We start from the raw sequence: 15,128 nt of genomic DNA on the forward strand, positions 1-15,128 counted from the left end.
GCGCGCGCACTTAACCGCTTGCGCCACCGGGCCGGCCCCTCATAGTCACTTTTAAAGGGCACTTTTATATTGAGCAAATCCAGCTTCCATGAGATTTGCGTGGTGGGCTTTGGCATCAAAAGGCCCGCGAGGTAATCTTGTGAACTCCATGTCCCCTAGTGGATTGCTGTAGGTTTTTCTTTCAACATTTCAAAATACTGAATCGGCCAAGGATTTCCTTGCCCGTATTATCCTAGGAGTCAGAGGCCAAATCGCCTAGACCTGGGCAGATGCTGACAGGTCCTGTCATGGCCTGGGCAAGCCTAGGCAAGTCAGCGCTCATTTCTGTTCCCTTTCCCGCAGCCCAACAAGCGGAGAAGAGACTAGGTTCCGAGGGACACTCCCCACCCCCACCCCCACCCCCCCCCCCCCGGTCCCATCTCCCGGTAAAGCCACACGCCTGTCACTCTGGCGTGTTCTCCGGGTCTGCTTTGCCCTCTACATTGGCGCACAGGTGTCCTGCACCGGGGCGGGGAAGGGGGGGGAAATCAGCCTCAGCAGCCAATCAGGACTCGGCCCCAAGTCCAGCCAATCGGGCCCGGCCACTTGGGGCTTAGCCAATCCGGCCCGACAAGGAAGACCTGCGTCAGGGCTTGCGCCTCTCGCTTCCAGCTCTGGGTGGCGCTGCGTGCGGTCAGCGAGTCTCCCGGGGTCCTCGCTCGCCCCCTCGTTCTCCGCGAAGCCCCTGGTGCACCGTCCCGAAGGCCATGGGGCGGCAGTGGGGGCCCGCCATGAGGGCAGCTGAGCAGGCGGGCTGCGTGGTGAGCGCCTCCCGGGCGGGGCTGCCGGAGGCGGACTCGTGGAGCTGCAGCGGGGTGATCCTGAGCCGCAGTCCGGGCCTGGTGCTGTGCCACGGGGGCATCTTCACGCCCTTCCTGCGGGCCGGCAGCGGGGCGCTGACTGCGGCCGGCGCCGCCTTCCTGCCCGGCGACAGTTGCGGCGACGACCTGCGCCTGCACGTGCAGTGGGGTCCAACGGCCGCGAGTCCCGCAGGCCGCGCGGAGCGGGGCCGCCCCGGGCTGTGCACGCCCCAGTGCGCCGGCCTGGAGCCCGGCCCGCCGGCGCGGCCCCGCGGGCGGCCCCTGCAGCCCCCGCGCCCCGCCGAGCTGCTGCTGCTGTTGAGCTGCCCGGCCTTCCGGGCCCACTTCGCGCGCCTCTTCGGGGGCGAGGCGGCCGAGCAGTGGCACTTCGCGAGTGCGGCGCCGGACGACGAGGTGTCGGAGGACGAGGAGGAGGATCAGCTGAGAGCGCTGGGCTGGTTCGCGCTGCTGAGCGTGCGGCCGGGTCCGGAGGAGGAGGCGGAGGAGCGCGGGCCGGCCATGGCCGTGGCGCCGCTCGGGGCCGTGCCCAAGGGCGCGCCGCTGCTGGCCTGCGGCTCCCCGTTCGGGGCCTTCTGCCCGGACATCTTTCTCAACACGCTCAGCCGCGGCGTGCTCAGCAACGCGGCCGGCCCGCTGCTGCTCACCGACGCGCGCTGCCTGCCGGGCACCGAGGGCGGCGGCGTGTTCGCGGCGCGACCCCCGGGGGCTCTGGTGGCGCTGGTGGCGGCGCCCCTCTGCTGGAAGGCCCGCGAGTGGGTGGGCCTCACGCTGCTCTGCGCCGCCGCCCCTCTCCTCCGCGCCGCCCGAGCCGCGCTCGGCCGCCTGCACCCCGGCGCCGCTGCCCTGGCCGCCCTCCTGCCGCCCGAGATGGGCGCCCCGTGGGGCATGCCCCTCCGAGACCCGGGGCCCCCGTGGGCAGCTGCGGCTGCGATGGTGGAGTGCGGCACTGTGTGGGGCTCCGGGGTGGCCGTGGCGCCCCGCCTCGTGGTGACCTGCCGGCATGTGGCTCCTCGGAAGGCAGCCAGGGTTCTGGTGCGCTTCACCACCCCCAAGTAAGGCCCGCAAGGTTGTCCCCACTCTACCTCCTCTCCAGGTCTCAGGTCTCAGGTCTCAGGTCATAATTCTGAGGATTAAGGGGGCCTTCTAGCGTCACGCTGGTGCTTTGGTGGTGTAGTGTGTGTAGAGACCTGGGACCCTCCCCTCATCCTTGGCACCCAGAATCCCAGTGTAGGGGGCTCTGGGCCGCCTGGCAGGGGATGAATGGGGCATGGGCAAGATATCAAGCAACTCTGGATTTGAGCACTCTGGGGCGTCCCAGCATCCCCTACTGGGCACCTTGGAGCTCTCCCTGCCATTCTGAATTCCTTCTGGGCGGCTTGTCTGTCTCATAGCCCTGCACCCGCACACCACTGACCCTTTGAATGGAAACCTCCTAACCCTGCCCTCTCTCCCCTGAAACGTAGTGAGGTCCCAGGGGCCCAAGATGCTACCCTCTTGGGGTAATGAGAGGGGCCTGTTACTCATACTTGATTTATCTCTTAGATCTTAACCAGAGCTTCCCTTCTGGATCAAAATTACTGATGTGGGTTTCCACCTAATTAGAATGTGGGAGTAGGGCCCCGGCAGAGAGAGAGAGATATTTTGAACAATATTTGGGTGATCCTGGCAGCCAGGTTGGGACTTCAGACAGTCATCTGTTCCTTCTCTGTAGGGAAAAGCACTCTTGCCTCCTTTACTTCCACTTGCTTTGACAGTGGGGACAGTGACCTACGTGTTCTTTCTGTTTTCTCTGTAGTCCCAGGTGCTTAATTTAGCCCAGAGCAAAGCACCTTGGTGTTAATGCCTGATGTTCTCCTGTACCTGGCTCAAGCCAGCCTCGCAGCCCAGGCCTTTCCAAATCTCTCTACTGAATTTCTAAGGTTAATCCAGCCCGGCTTTGCCGTAGAGGTCCACACTGGCAGCCCACAGGACAGCCGTGACTTTACAGAGAAGACTGATGATGAGAATTTCCCTATGTGTGTGGCCCCCAAATCCTTAACCTACTCCTGCCCCCCCCTCCCCACACACATACTCTTGCTTCTAGGGAAACCACCAGCTCTGCTGGAAGCTACCCCTGCAGAGTGTGTAGCAGGAAGCCCTGTGTGATCTTGGGCAAGTCACTTAATCTGTCTAAGCTGCCTCCCCATGAGTTGACATGTAAAGTCTTGAAGCACATAGTAAGAGCTATAGAAGTGCTAGCTTTTATGTAAACAGGGATCCAGAGGGATGAAATCATACCCACCAACTGACAGGATTGTGGGTATCAAATGAGGCAGTGAAGGAAAATACTGGAAATGTTTGCCCTGGCTCCTACAACTTACTCTGTGACCTTGAGAAAGTTACTCAACCTCTCTGGGCCTCAAATGCACCATCTAAAATGGAGATAATACCAGTACCCAGTTCATAGGGCTGCTGTGAGGACCGAATGGAATGATGTCCACAGAGCATTAACACCAGGCCTGGCTCACAGTGCTCACTAGGTGGCAGGGGTCTACGATCATGCTGAGGTGCAGGCAGCTTTACGTAGAAGGACTCTACAGGTAGGTGGTAAAGCATGTTTGGGAATAACACAGAATGGTTAAGTGACATGCCCTGAGTTGCTGCCTGGTAGGTTTCAGGGCTGACACCAAGTCCATGACTTACTGTCACTCATCTCCTTGCTTCCTCCCAGCACTAAAGGGTCAGAAAGCTAGCCTGTCATTTTGCTTCCCTTGTTCCCAGGAGTGCCATGATCTGGGGACGTGTGGTGTTTGCTACCCAGGAGACATCTCCGTATGATATAGCAGTGGTGAGCCTGGAGGAAGACCTAGATGGTGTCCCGAAGCCTGTGCCCACTGAGCATTTCCATGAAGGTAAAGGACAAAGAGGCCCTCTGGTGTGGGGTGGGGCTCGGGAAGGAAGGTCAGTGTGGGGCACTCCAACCCTGCAGATCAGGGGCCAGTCCCCCAGACCAGCTCCCTTCCTGGTCTGGATTCCTCTGGATTAATTCCTCTGGATTAATGAGTCAGGGTGGCATCAGGCTGGCGTGAAATCATCTGGTTACAGTGCCTGGGCTGCTCTTGGAGGCCTCCCTGCTCGTGCCCAGCATGCCCAAGGGCCTGGGGGGCAGGTGGAAGGTCCAGAGAAGGGTAAGGCACGCCTCTCTCCTGAAGCCCTGCAGCAGTGTAGTCTGGAGATGCTGAGCCTTGGGGGCTCCTTATAACACTGCAGACTGGCCAGAAAGGTGTTGTACCCTCGAGGCCCCAATGACATAATTTGAGTAGAAGGCTCTGTGATGCTGCCACAGGAGTAACAAGGGGTCTCACTCTGTGGATGCAGGGTGATATAATGACAAAGAGTACAAGCTCTCTGAGTTGGCATCTCTTCTGCCACTCACTGGCCCTGTGTCCTTGGACAGGTAATATAACGTTCCCTGCCTCAGCTTCCACATCCGTAAAGTGGGGAAAATGCTCCCTCTCCTGGGCATTGTGGGGTGTGGGTGAGATGTTGCCTGTAAAGCACTTGGCTCCATGCCCCGTGCATTCAAAGTACTTGCTAAAGGAAGATGGTGGCCACTTTGTAGTTGTCATCACCATTTTTTTTTTCACCAAGAGACTTCTTAGTCCCAGCAGGAGATAGGTATTAATTCCACAAACATTTATTGAGCACCTGGCTAGGTGTAAGAACCCTAAAAAGTGGCTGCCCAGTCCAGCAGGGAAGTGAAGGCTGGAGAACAGCCTGATGCTGAGGAGAAGTGACTGGGCAGGTGCAGTGCTGGGAGCTCAGGGGGGGTCCTGGCCTCTTCCCGTGGGGACCTGGGGAAGGCTCTCTGGAGGCAGGAGTATCTGAGCAGAAACTCGAAGGACAGAGAGAGTTTAGAACATTGGAGAGGGCAGGGACGGGTCGGGGAATGTGAGTCCTGCCGGACGAAGGGGCTCCCCAGCCTCACCCTCTTTCCCTCCCTGGCAGGCGAGGCTGTCAGTGTGGTGGGCTTCGGCGTCTTCGGCCAGGCTTGTGGGCCCTCAGTGACCACAGGCATCCTGTCAGCTGTGGTGCAGGTGGATGACACACCGGTGATGCTGCAGACCACGTGTGCTGTGCACGGCGGCTCCAGCGGGGGACCCCTCTTCTCCACCTGCTCAGGGGACCTCCTGGGTAACCAGCTCCTTGGCCCTCTCCCAGCTTCCCCTTGCCAGAGCCTCAGTCTCATCTTGTGATGCTCGGTGTCCAGCCCTGAGTGCCACCTCTCTCTGGAAAGAGGTGGTCCTTATGCCCAGGAGGGAGGTAGCCAAGGTTTTCAGGCTGTTTTGCTCCTGAGGGGGGAAAGGGAAGGATGCTGAGCTGGGAGGGAAGAGATCTGGGTTCTGGTCCCTTCTCTGCCACTAAGCTACTGCATGACCTTAGGTAAGTCACTTAATCTCATTTGATCTGTGACACTCAGGAGCTGGATTAATCAAAGGGTCACAAACTCAAAAGTCTACGGAGGCTGGGCAGGTAAAGTGAATGAATGAGTGATTGAAGACAACAGGAAGTAGAGGGTCAAGCGTGAACTGGGGTGAACACCACTCAGCGCCAGCACACTGTTGCCTCATTATGAAGGAATGTGGGCCTCGCGCTGGCTGATTCTCTAATTTGTCACCGGAAGCTGTGAACCTTTTCTATTTTTCTTTTAATATGTAGTTGTTAAATCTTAACATTTTTACATTTTGGTAACTAATTCAGATTTTTCTTTTTTTTTTTTAAATCTGTCTGTTAAAAAAAAGCGCCAACCATGAGTCCATATGAATACCTCCAGTTGTAGTCCAGCACACAGAGTTGATGTGAGCTTCCCCTTCTCTTATTTCTGACTGCTTCCTCCCAAAGTGAGAGACCTTGCTCTTGCTGGCTACAATAGATTTACTTATTTCTTCAACCGTAGTATACAAATAAAGTCAACTATGACTTTTTAAAGTATATGTACAGATAAGTGGATACAGAAATAAATATAGATTTGTGTGTATGTATGAGTTAGGGTGTGTGTGCATATATATATATATGTAATATATATAGTGTATATATATGTATCCTAGCTCTGCTGAGAAGGGCTAGAAGCAGTAACACCCCAGCTGCAATGAACACACCAAGAGCCCAGATCTTGGTTTCTAAGTGCTATTCTCTAATGAAAGGAACCAGGAACTGGTTGATTCCAGGACTGGGAGAGGGAAAATCCAAGAGGAGCCTGGAGCACCTTGTGGTGCTGGAAAGGAAGGAAATGCTAACAACAAGAACAAAATGATGGGCATATCAAATGTTGAGAGAACCAAGAGACAATTAGAAGGAGCTCCCATTGGAACAACTTGAGCCACAAAACAAACAATAGTATTGGATTATAACCCCCCCAAAAAGAAAGACTATCCATGAGTCCACATTGATATAAATAAGTAACCAAATCAATTTAAAAATGGAGACAAGTGACAGCTCTTCCTTACAGATTTCCAATTAGTAATTTTAAAAGAAATGAGGGAAAGAGAAGCTCACTATTAGGAAACCACAGGAGGATCTACTGATGGATACTAAAACCGGTTGGCAAAGTTTAAGTAGAAACAGGATATTTGCATAACTCTAAAATATTTAGCACTTTACAAAGGGGAAAATAGTAAATCCACAGTGGAGACACCTTGCAGATAGCACCTTAGCCAAGTGATCAAAGTTAACATCACAAGTAATGCCTACAGACCTCACACCCCTGCTGATACGATGCCCTGAGAAGGACGCGTCACCTCCATGGTGTTCTCAATAATATATAACCTCAGTCTTATCACGAGGAAACATCAGGCAGACCCAAATGGAGGGACATTCTACAGAATAACTGACCTGTATTCTTCACGGTCTCAAGGCCATGAGAGAGAAGGAAAGACTAAGGAACTGAGCTGGATTGGAGGAGACTTAGGAGACGTGGCAACTGAATGCCATGTGGGATCCTGGGACAGAAAAAGAGTTAATGGAAACACTGGTGAAATCCAAATGAGTCCTGTACTTTAGTTAATACCATTATATGAAGGTTAATTTCTTGGTTTTGATAAGTGTTTTATGGTGACATAAAATATTAACGTAAGGGAAAACTGGATGAAGGATATACAGGAACTTTTGGCAAGGCTTCTGTAAGCCTAAAATTGTCTCAAAAAATACATACATACAGATGTACTAAGCAGGCCAAACAAAACTTGTCTGTGAGTCTGATTCATTTATTCGTTCCCTAGACAAGTGTTTGTTGAGTGCCTCCTCTGTGCCAGGCACTCTCCTAGGTCCTGAGGAGGCTGCATGAACAAGACAGCAAAGTCCTGCCCTCATGGAGCTGACACTAATTGGAGAGAAAGATAATGAAATACCGTCACATGCCACATAACGACGTTTCGGTTATGCGTATACAACTGTGTTCCAGTAAGATTAGTACCATATAGCCTAGGTGTGTAATAGGCTATACCATCTAGGTTTGTTCTGTGATGTTCGCACAATGACGAAATCGCCAAACGATGCATTTCTTAGAACGTATCCTCGTCATTAAGCAGCACACAACTGTAAGTGAAACATAGTGTGTTAGATATTGATAATGTTAAGGAGAAAGTAAAGCTGGGAAGGCGACCAGGGTGTGGGTAGCCGGTGTCCACGAAGGGAAGCCTAGCGTCAGTCACTCGGAGGGGCCTTCAAGCCCCCCACAGCCGTAGGGCCTCCAGGATGGAGGTGGGCCTCCTTTCCCATCCGTCTGTCTGTCCCCTGGCTCATGCCCTCTTTTCCTCTCTGACTCCTCAATAGGCATTGTCGCCAGCAACACCCGGGACAATAACACAGGGGCCACCTACCCCCACCTGAACTTCAGCATCCCCATCACAGTGCTCCAACCAGCCCTGCAGAAGTACAGTCAGACAGGCGACCTGGGCGGCTTCCTCGAGCTGGACCGTGCGACTGAGCCGGTGAGGGTGGTGTGGCGGCTGCAACGGCCCCTGGCAGAGGCACCGAGGAGCAAGCTCTGAGGCTGTGTCACCCCTCTGGAGGGAAGAGCAACCCGTTTATGCCATGGGAAGTGCTGAGGCTGGCAGCGTCAGGATCCTGACTCGGCACACCCCAGCTGGGCCGCCTCCCCATCACCCCACCGTGGTCAGCTCCGGAGTCGGGATCGAACTTCTCTTCAGCCCCATGGGTCTCCAGCTTGCCAGCCGGTTTTGGGGTGCTTTCTGGAGCCCCCACCTCTCTCTGCCCCCGGCACTAGGCTCAGCTGTGTTATTTCCCCTCTGGGGAGCCCAGTACAGTTGCACATCAGCCCTGGTGCTGACAGACAGATGCTGGCTGGAAGGCAAGCCCAGCTCTGGTTTTGCATCTGTTCACTGTCTCCTGACGGCCACAGGCCACGTAGAGCCGCTGCTTCACGGAGGCCTTGGCTTCTCTCTGCTCTTAAGTCAGAATTGGGCTGACAGAGCCCTGGGACTTCCTCAGGAAGCTTTGGCAGAGAGGCTCTGCTCTGAGGGCCAGAGACGAAAGGAAATGAGCATCTTCCTGTTCTGCTAGACCTACGGGGAGGTGGAATCCCTGAAAGTCAGGACTCCTGGGTCTCTGTATGTCAGATGTTGCTGACCTACAGGGGCATTCTGACAGTGCCTTAATTTTCCAGCCCATAAAATGGGCCTCAGGAACCTTGGGAGGTAGACTGTGGTTGGGGTTTGGGAATAAACAGGACCTATAGGAGGACCTCTATTCGTCTATAGATCAGATTCTTTTTTTTTTTTTAATGAATTTATTTATTTTTTTTGTGAGGAAGATCAGCCCTGAGCTAACATCCATGCCAACCCTCCTCTTTTTGCTGAGGAAGACTGGCCCTGGGCTAACATCCGTTCCGATCTTCCTCCCCATTATATGGGATGCCGCCACAGCATGGCCTGACATGCGGTGTGTCGGTGCACACCCGGGATCCGAACCCGGGCCACCAGCAGCAGAGCGTGAGCCCTTAACCACTACGCCATGGGGCTGGCCTCTAGATCAGATTCTTTTTTCTCTTCTTTTTTTGGGGAGTTGAATTGGGAATAGGAAAGTGCCAGGCACAGAAATACACCTTTTCTGTCCTGCTGTCTCGTCGGGCTTTGATCTCACTGGATATTCTGGTCCAGACGTCCTCATAGCTGGTCATGGCACCAGTCAGCACTGGGTGGGGCTTGCAGATCCCACAAGGTGGTGGTCTTAGCCTGGCAGCCAGTGTTTACAGAGTGCTGGATGTGCCAAGGCCTATGCTGGGCCCCGGGGTGGGTGGGAGTTGGGAAGTTCAAAGGCAGCCCCTGGGAGCCAAGACCAACCTTGCCAGTGAGGAGCATGCACTGTGTGCCTACGGCCCTACACATGCAGGACCTCAAGAAATGACTGTTAAATCATTGACAGGTTGGATGCCATTTAGGGGATGACTGGGCCGCTAATTCTAAGCAGAGAGAATTGCTGGGAGTACCTTGTTTCTAACATTTATTTGTGGAGTGCCAGCTCTGGGCAACCATAGAACACTCCTGTGATGGTGGTTCTCCCCTTTATGGATGAGGAATGGGTCCAGAGGGCCGTGTTATCTTGAGAGAAATCCCATAGTAAATTAATGGAGGCAAGGGGTGAAGGCTGAGGTCTAACTTTGCTGGAGTGGGAGAGGGAGGGTTTATTCTGGCATGTGTGGGTACCAAAGAGCTCAGGCTATCATGGAGAGACTTTTGTGTCAGCCCGTTAGTGCGATGAGCAGGGCAGCCCTGGCCTGCTCAGATGGAAGACTATGTCCAGGGGCCCAGGGAGGGAGGATCAGGCAAGGCTTCATCAAGGTGACTCACGAGCTGAACCCCAAAAGGAGAGTAGGTGTTTACCAGATGGGCTGGAAACAGGGAGGGTGTTCCAGGTTGAGAGCAGGAGCTGGGACAAGGAAGTGTAAAACCACATGCACCTTCTGGCAGTGCTAAGCGGGAGAAAATTGGAAAGGAGCAAGACTGGAGGCTGGAGAACCAGTTACAGTGGCCCTGGTGAAGGAGAAGACGGTTAAAGTAGGACCAGGGGGCATGGAGATGAAGTGACGACACAGGAGGTGGAACTGCCTGGATGTGGGGCAATGCAGAGAAAGAAAGGTCAGATGGTGCCTGGATTTCTGACTAGGATAATGAGTGGCTGAGTTTAGGGACAAGTTGTTTCCCTTGGGATGTCTGTGGGACCTCAAGTAGAGAGGTACAGCAGGCTGCTGAATAAGTGCATGAGGTAGGATAGCGCAGTAAAAGATCTCCCTTCCCCCATCTCAGTGGCTTAAGACAATAGAAGTTTATTTCTTGCTCATATAAAGTCCAAGGTATAGTGTTCCTGACTGGGAAGGGAAGGGTGGCTCTTGTGCAGTAGTGGTGAGGAACCCAGGCTTCTTCTCTCTTGTGGCTCTGTCATTGGGTCTGGGACCTCAGAGTCCTCTGCCAGGGCCTCTGTACCTGGCTGGTGGATGGGGGAAGAGACAGAGGAGAAGATATTCCTGCTTTAAAAAAAAAAAAAAAATTTATTTTGAAACAATTTCAAACTTACAGAAAAGTTGCAAGAATCTTCATACACCCTTCACCCAGACACTCTGTTCCACTTTTGCTGAATGCCCCAGTGAAGGTCTTTGTGACAAAATGTTCTAATTTGGGATCATGAGTTGTACCCACCTGCCAGGGCTCTGTTGCCCCTTGACTTGGAGCAGCTGCTCAGTCTTTCCTTGAGTTAGATGCCCTTGACCTTCCTGAAGATAGCAGGGCAGTCATTTGTAGAATGTGCGTTAGGTTGGGTTTCTCCACGCTTCCTCAGGATTAGATTCAGAATGTGCATCTTTGGCTGGGATGTCACATCAGTGATGTCTTCTTGTCAGTGTCCTACTGGGAGGCACACGATGTTTCTTTGTCCCATTACAGATGATAACATCGATTATTTGAATAAGGTGGTGCCTGCTAGGTTCTCCACCGTAAAGTTCCTTTTTTTTCTTGGTACAGTAAGTATTTTGTGCGGAAATACTTTGAGACTATATAAATATACTGTTCCTTACCCCACTTTCTCCTACTATGTTTATCATTCATTGATGTCTCTTGGCTGAATAACTTTAATGGTTGCCAAATGGTAATTTTTTATTATCATTATTTCTTGTACATTTATTAGTTGGTATTGTATTGTAAGAGCTTTCCCTTCTCTCTGTTTAATTATCTGTGTGGACTCATGGATTCATATTTTATTCAATGGATTATAATCTGTTATTATCATTATTTATTTTGATGCTCAAGTTGTCCTGTATTGGCTGGTGAGAGCTCCTTTCAACTAGCGTCTGTGTTCTTTTGGCACCTCCCCATCGTTCTTTGAGTCCTTCCTTCAAAACAAAATGTTCTGGGCTTACCTTGTACTTTCTCTGGAATCAGCCATTTCTCCAGGGTTCTTTTTACTGGAGAATGGTATTTAGAAGCCAAGATCTAGGAACTAAGTGTGCTTATGCTGAGGTGTTGCTAGGCCCTCCCAGTAGACAGACCTTACATCTATATTTATTTCTATCTCTACATAGCATAAGCCATGAGTTAACACAAATAGTTCCAATTTGAATTCAATACCACAAGATTCATTCTAGCTCTCCCCTTGTCATATTTGTACCTCCCTCCTGTCAGAAACCCGGCTCCATCTTCCTCCATATGTTTACTTGTTTGCTCCCTCACCTGCATGTGGTCAATCTTCTAACACCATCAGGCTGCCCCTGCCACCCTGCTCTGATGCTTTTCTTACACGGGCCAGCATTACTGCTCCCCACAAGCCTGCCTTGGTTTTTTGACTTCACTAGGAAGAGGGAAGGAAGCCACCCTTCTTCACTGCTGCGGCCCAGAAGTGACATATATCATCCCTGCTCACATTCCTTCCGTGAGAATTTTGCACCACCCAGAAGCAAGGGGTAGTGGTGGGAAATGTAGTCCCTGGCTGGGCAGATGCTTCTCAGCAGGACCTCTTCCCCATAGTAGGGGAGAATGACCTTTGTAGAGAGCTGGCCAGCTCTGCCAAGCTGGATCTTGTTCTAGTGCTGCTTTGGAAACAAAGACTCACTCCTATTACCTAAATAAAAGTAGATTTAGTGTTCACACCCTCCTGGACAGGTGCAAGAAAGCTCCTTGACCTGGGGAGGCTCCAGGGGCTACTAGGTATAAGTGATGACTCAGCATCCCTCTCTGCTTTGTTCACTCTCTTCTGGCCTCTGCACTCAGTCTCTCCTTCCTCATAAGTGCAGTGTGCATTTGGCCATCCAGTCCTTTCTGGCCCTGCTCTCCATGACCTTTTATCTGTAAGTGTTCTTATCACATGCCCATTATCAGATTTCCTCAATAAATGCCCAAGAGAGCAAATATCTGATTGGGCCCATCGTCTTCTCATGCCTTGCTATATCTGGGGCTGCCCCTTCAGAGGAGCAGTGGTCAGGGTGGATTCATTCAGGCTGGGAGAGGATCTACACCGGGCTCTGGGTTGCAGATGAAGCTGAGTGCTGTCAGCTGAAGCTGTGGGAGCAGGTGCAGTGAAGGGCCTGGGGCCGCCAGTGTTTAAGGGATAGAGGCAGAGTGGGAGCCTGCAAGGGGGCCGAAAAGAGACAAGCAGAGGCACAGCAAGAAACCCAGGGAGGCTAAGACCTAGGGCACCAGGGCAGACACCAGTTAGCCCCTCACCAAAATCTGTTTTCCCCTTTCTTTCTGAGCATACACTAGACTGCATTCCTGGCTACCCTCAGTTAGGTGTGTTCATGCGTTCCAGCTCATGGAATGAGGGCAGAAGGGAGGTGTGCCACTCCCAGGCCTGGCCTATAAAATTACCTTCTACCTGGTCTTCTGCGTGCTTGTACCCCTCCCCCTGGTGGGAATGGAGGCAACCCCTAAAAGAGACCTAGTGGGGCCGGCCCAGTGGCCCAGCAGTTAAGTTTGCGCACTCCACTTCGGCAGCCCAGGGTTCATTTGTTCGGATCCTGGGCATGGACCTATGCATCACTCATCAAGCCATGCTGAAGCGGCGTCCCGCATAGAGCAACTAGAAGGATGTACAACTATGACATACAACTATCTGCTGGGGTTTTGGGGACAAAAAAGGAAAAAAGGAGGAAGATTGGCAACAGATGTTAGCTCAGGGCCAATCTTCCTCAAAAAAAATAAATGAAAAATAAAGAGACCTTGGAAGCCACTTGTTAAAGCTAGCCTCTGTCAGTCTAGTCCCTGGATGACTGTGTGGAGGTGGCAGCCTCATTAACCAGTCCACTGGCCTGTACTAATACCCAGGCAAGAAATGCACTTCTGTTGTATTTGAGCCATTAGGCTAGGGGGTCTATTGTCACAACAGTAGAACTTATCCTCACAGGTATAGTCCTTTCCTAGCTGGGAGTACTATGCTAAACCACATTTTGGGGAGAGGCTCATGAATTTAGCTGGAACTACAGATGGAAAAGGAAAACACTTATGAGGCTCTTCAGAATTAAAGGGTGCCTCTTCTTCAAGTGGGGACACTGCCTCTGTGTCTCTGGGCCCCTGAGTTGACCCCAGTACCTTGGAGCTCCCCCCAGCCCTGGGAGCCCGCAGTAAAGTCACCTGTTGTCTGTCAAGGAACGTCCTCAGGCCTGGCTGAGCTCGTTATGGCTGAGAGCTAGCAAGGCTTTCTCCTCTTAGGTTCTGTGATGTTAGACAATCTGCCTGCCATTCCTACTAATCATTAAAGTTCCATAGAACTGCCAGTGTGTCAGCATCCAAACTGTACCTTCCCACTGCCTCTGGCACCTGGAAATTCAAAGACAAAGTCCTTTGTTAGGCAAGGAGCCCTGATTTTCAGTTCCAAAGCTATGGGCACTATTGAGTGGGAAGAGAGGAGGGATGTGGGGTAAACTGCCTGGGAAAGGGCACAAGAGGGGTTGACTGAGACCCTCTCCCCCTCTTGGATCAAGGTGTTCTCTGGTTGTCAAGAAGGTGTTGAATGACCTTCCCTGATTGTTGTGGTCTGTGGCAGGTCCTTGGAGAGGGACCACACTAGCTCAGACAAGTCATGTCCCAAGGCCAATATGGGGCCACCCCACACCTCTCCTCCCTCCCAGTGTCAGATTTGGCTGCGATTTTTAGAGCTCTTTCCTTGCATCCTGCCAGTTGGAATCCTCTTAATCTGCCTAGGCCTGGCGCCTCTGTGAAATCTTCCTTGACCTTCCCAAGCCCCAGGGCTGTCTCCCTGACCTGGACAGGCTGCAGTGCTCTCTGTTCATCTCTCTGCCTCCCACAGGGCCAGGGTGATACCGAACCTCTTAATCTCAAGTTTGTGTGCCCGATGCCCTGCAAGCCAAATACCGAGACATCGGTGCTTAGAGATGAGAAAGGTTTATTCAAATTGGCCAAAACGAGTAGGTGGGAGGCTAAGTTCATTCAAATCCACCTCCTCTAGAACAGAAAGCAGGGGGGTTTTATAAGCTAAGGGACTTGGCAGGAGGGACTTCAGGGAAACAAAGGGGTCACTCCAGATAAGCCTCTGGGCAATCTGATTTCTGGGCTTCAACAGCTGCTGAGGGCCGGCCATCTGGCCATCCAGCCATCCGGTGATCGCAACCTCCCCGAAGGCATTCTCTTTCTCCTGCAAAACAAGCTCACAAATCTTCGAGACCCCTGAGTCACCCCTCAAGTTAAACAGGAAAATCAGCAAATTGGTTTAATATCTACAGTACCCCTCAGATACCCGGCTTCAAGGGCATGTGTCCAGTAAATTTCCGATGCTTGCTTGACTCACAGTTGAGACTCCTCTTGGCCTGCTCAGTGACCTCTGGCTCCCTTAGGAATGATGCCCTGCTGAGGGGTTTCCTGGCTTTAGGTCAAGGCCCAGCCCCTCTCCTTTACTAGCTGCATGATTTTGCCTAAGTTCTTAGCCTATGAGCTTCAGTTTCCTTATCTGTGAAATGGAGATTAATAAAACTTACGTTGGAGGACCCACATGAAAAGTAAATTTGAGAAGCTATCCAAAGCACTTAGTTTGTGTTCAATAAATCTTAGCTATTATTTTTCTAAGAGTACTGGTAGGATTGTTTCATTAGAAACAGATCTTTCTGGTTGCCAGGAGCTGGGTGGAGGGAGGAGTGGGGATTGACTACTAGTGGGTATGAGGTTTCTTTTTGGATGAAAAGAATTGGATGAAAATGTCCTGGAGTTAAATAATGGTGATGGTTGCACAACTTTAACACCACTAAATTGTACACTGTAAAAGAGTGAATTT

The 15,128-nt window shown here is 52.1% G+C and overlaps 1 protein-coding gene across 3 annotated transcripts; it reads left to right on the forward strand.

Moving 5' to 3' along the window:
• Window positions 1-646: 646 nt before the first annotated feature.
• TYSND1 (trypsin like peroxisomal matrix peptidase 1) lies at window positions 647-12,260 on the forward strand. Of its 3 annotated transcripts, none has more exons than XM_058543276.1 (4): window positions 647-1,912; window positions 3,621-3,751; window positions 4,848-5,033; window positions 5,642-5,896. In XM_058543276.1, the coding sequence occupies exons 1-4, from the start codon at window positions 747-749 to the stop codon at window positions 5,677-5,679; spliced, it is 1,521 nt and encodes a 506-aa protein (XP_058399259.1). In that variant the 5' UTR covers window positions 647-746; the 3' UTR covers window positions 5,680-5,896. The 3 variants fall into 3 exon arrangements, with proteins under 3 accessions (XP_058399259.1, XP_058399261.1, XP_058399258.1); XM_058543275.1 differs by lacking the exon at window positions 5,642-5,896 and adding an exon at window positions 7,671-12,260 and having other exon boundaries at window positions 650-1,912; XM_058543278.1 differs by lacking the exons at window positions 4,848-5,033; window positions 5,642-5,896 and adding an exon at window positions 7,671-12,260 and having other exon boundaries at window positions 648-1,912.
• Window positions 12,261-15,128: the final 2,868 nt, after the last annotated feature.

This window comes from Diceros bicornis, chromosome 6 (genome assembly GCF_020826845.1).
Source record: "Diceros bicornis minor isolate mBicDic1 chromosome 6, mDicBic1.mat.cur, whole genome shotgun sequence".
In the NCBI taxonomy this organism is placed as follows: Eukaryota; Metazoa; Chordata; class Mammalia; order Perissodactyla; family Rhinocerotidae; genus Diceros; species Diceros bicornis.

Bases quoted from the DNA above. Each gene is read 5' to 3' on its own strand.
- TYSND1 (XM_058543275.1), top strand. From the start codon at position 747: ATGGGGCGGCAGTGGGGGCCCGCCATGAGGGCAGCTGAGCAGGCGGGC. The intron at 1,913-3,620 runs GTAAGGCCCGCA...CCTTGTTCCCAG, and splicing joins GTGCGCTTCACCACCCCCAA to GAGTGCCATGATCTGGGGAC. The intron at 3,752-4,847 runs GTAAAGGACAAA...CCTCCCTGGCAG, and splicing joins CACTGAGCATTTCCATGAAG to GCGAGGCTGTCAGTGTGGTG.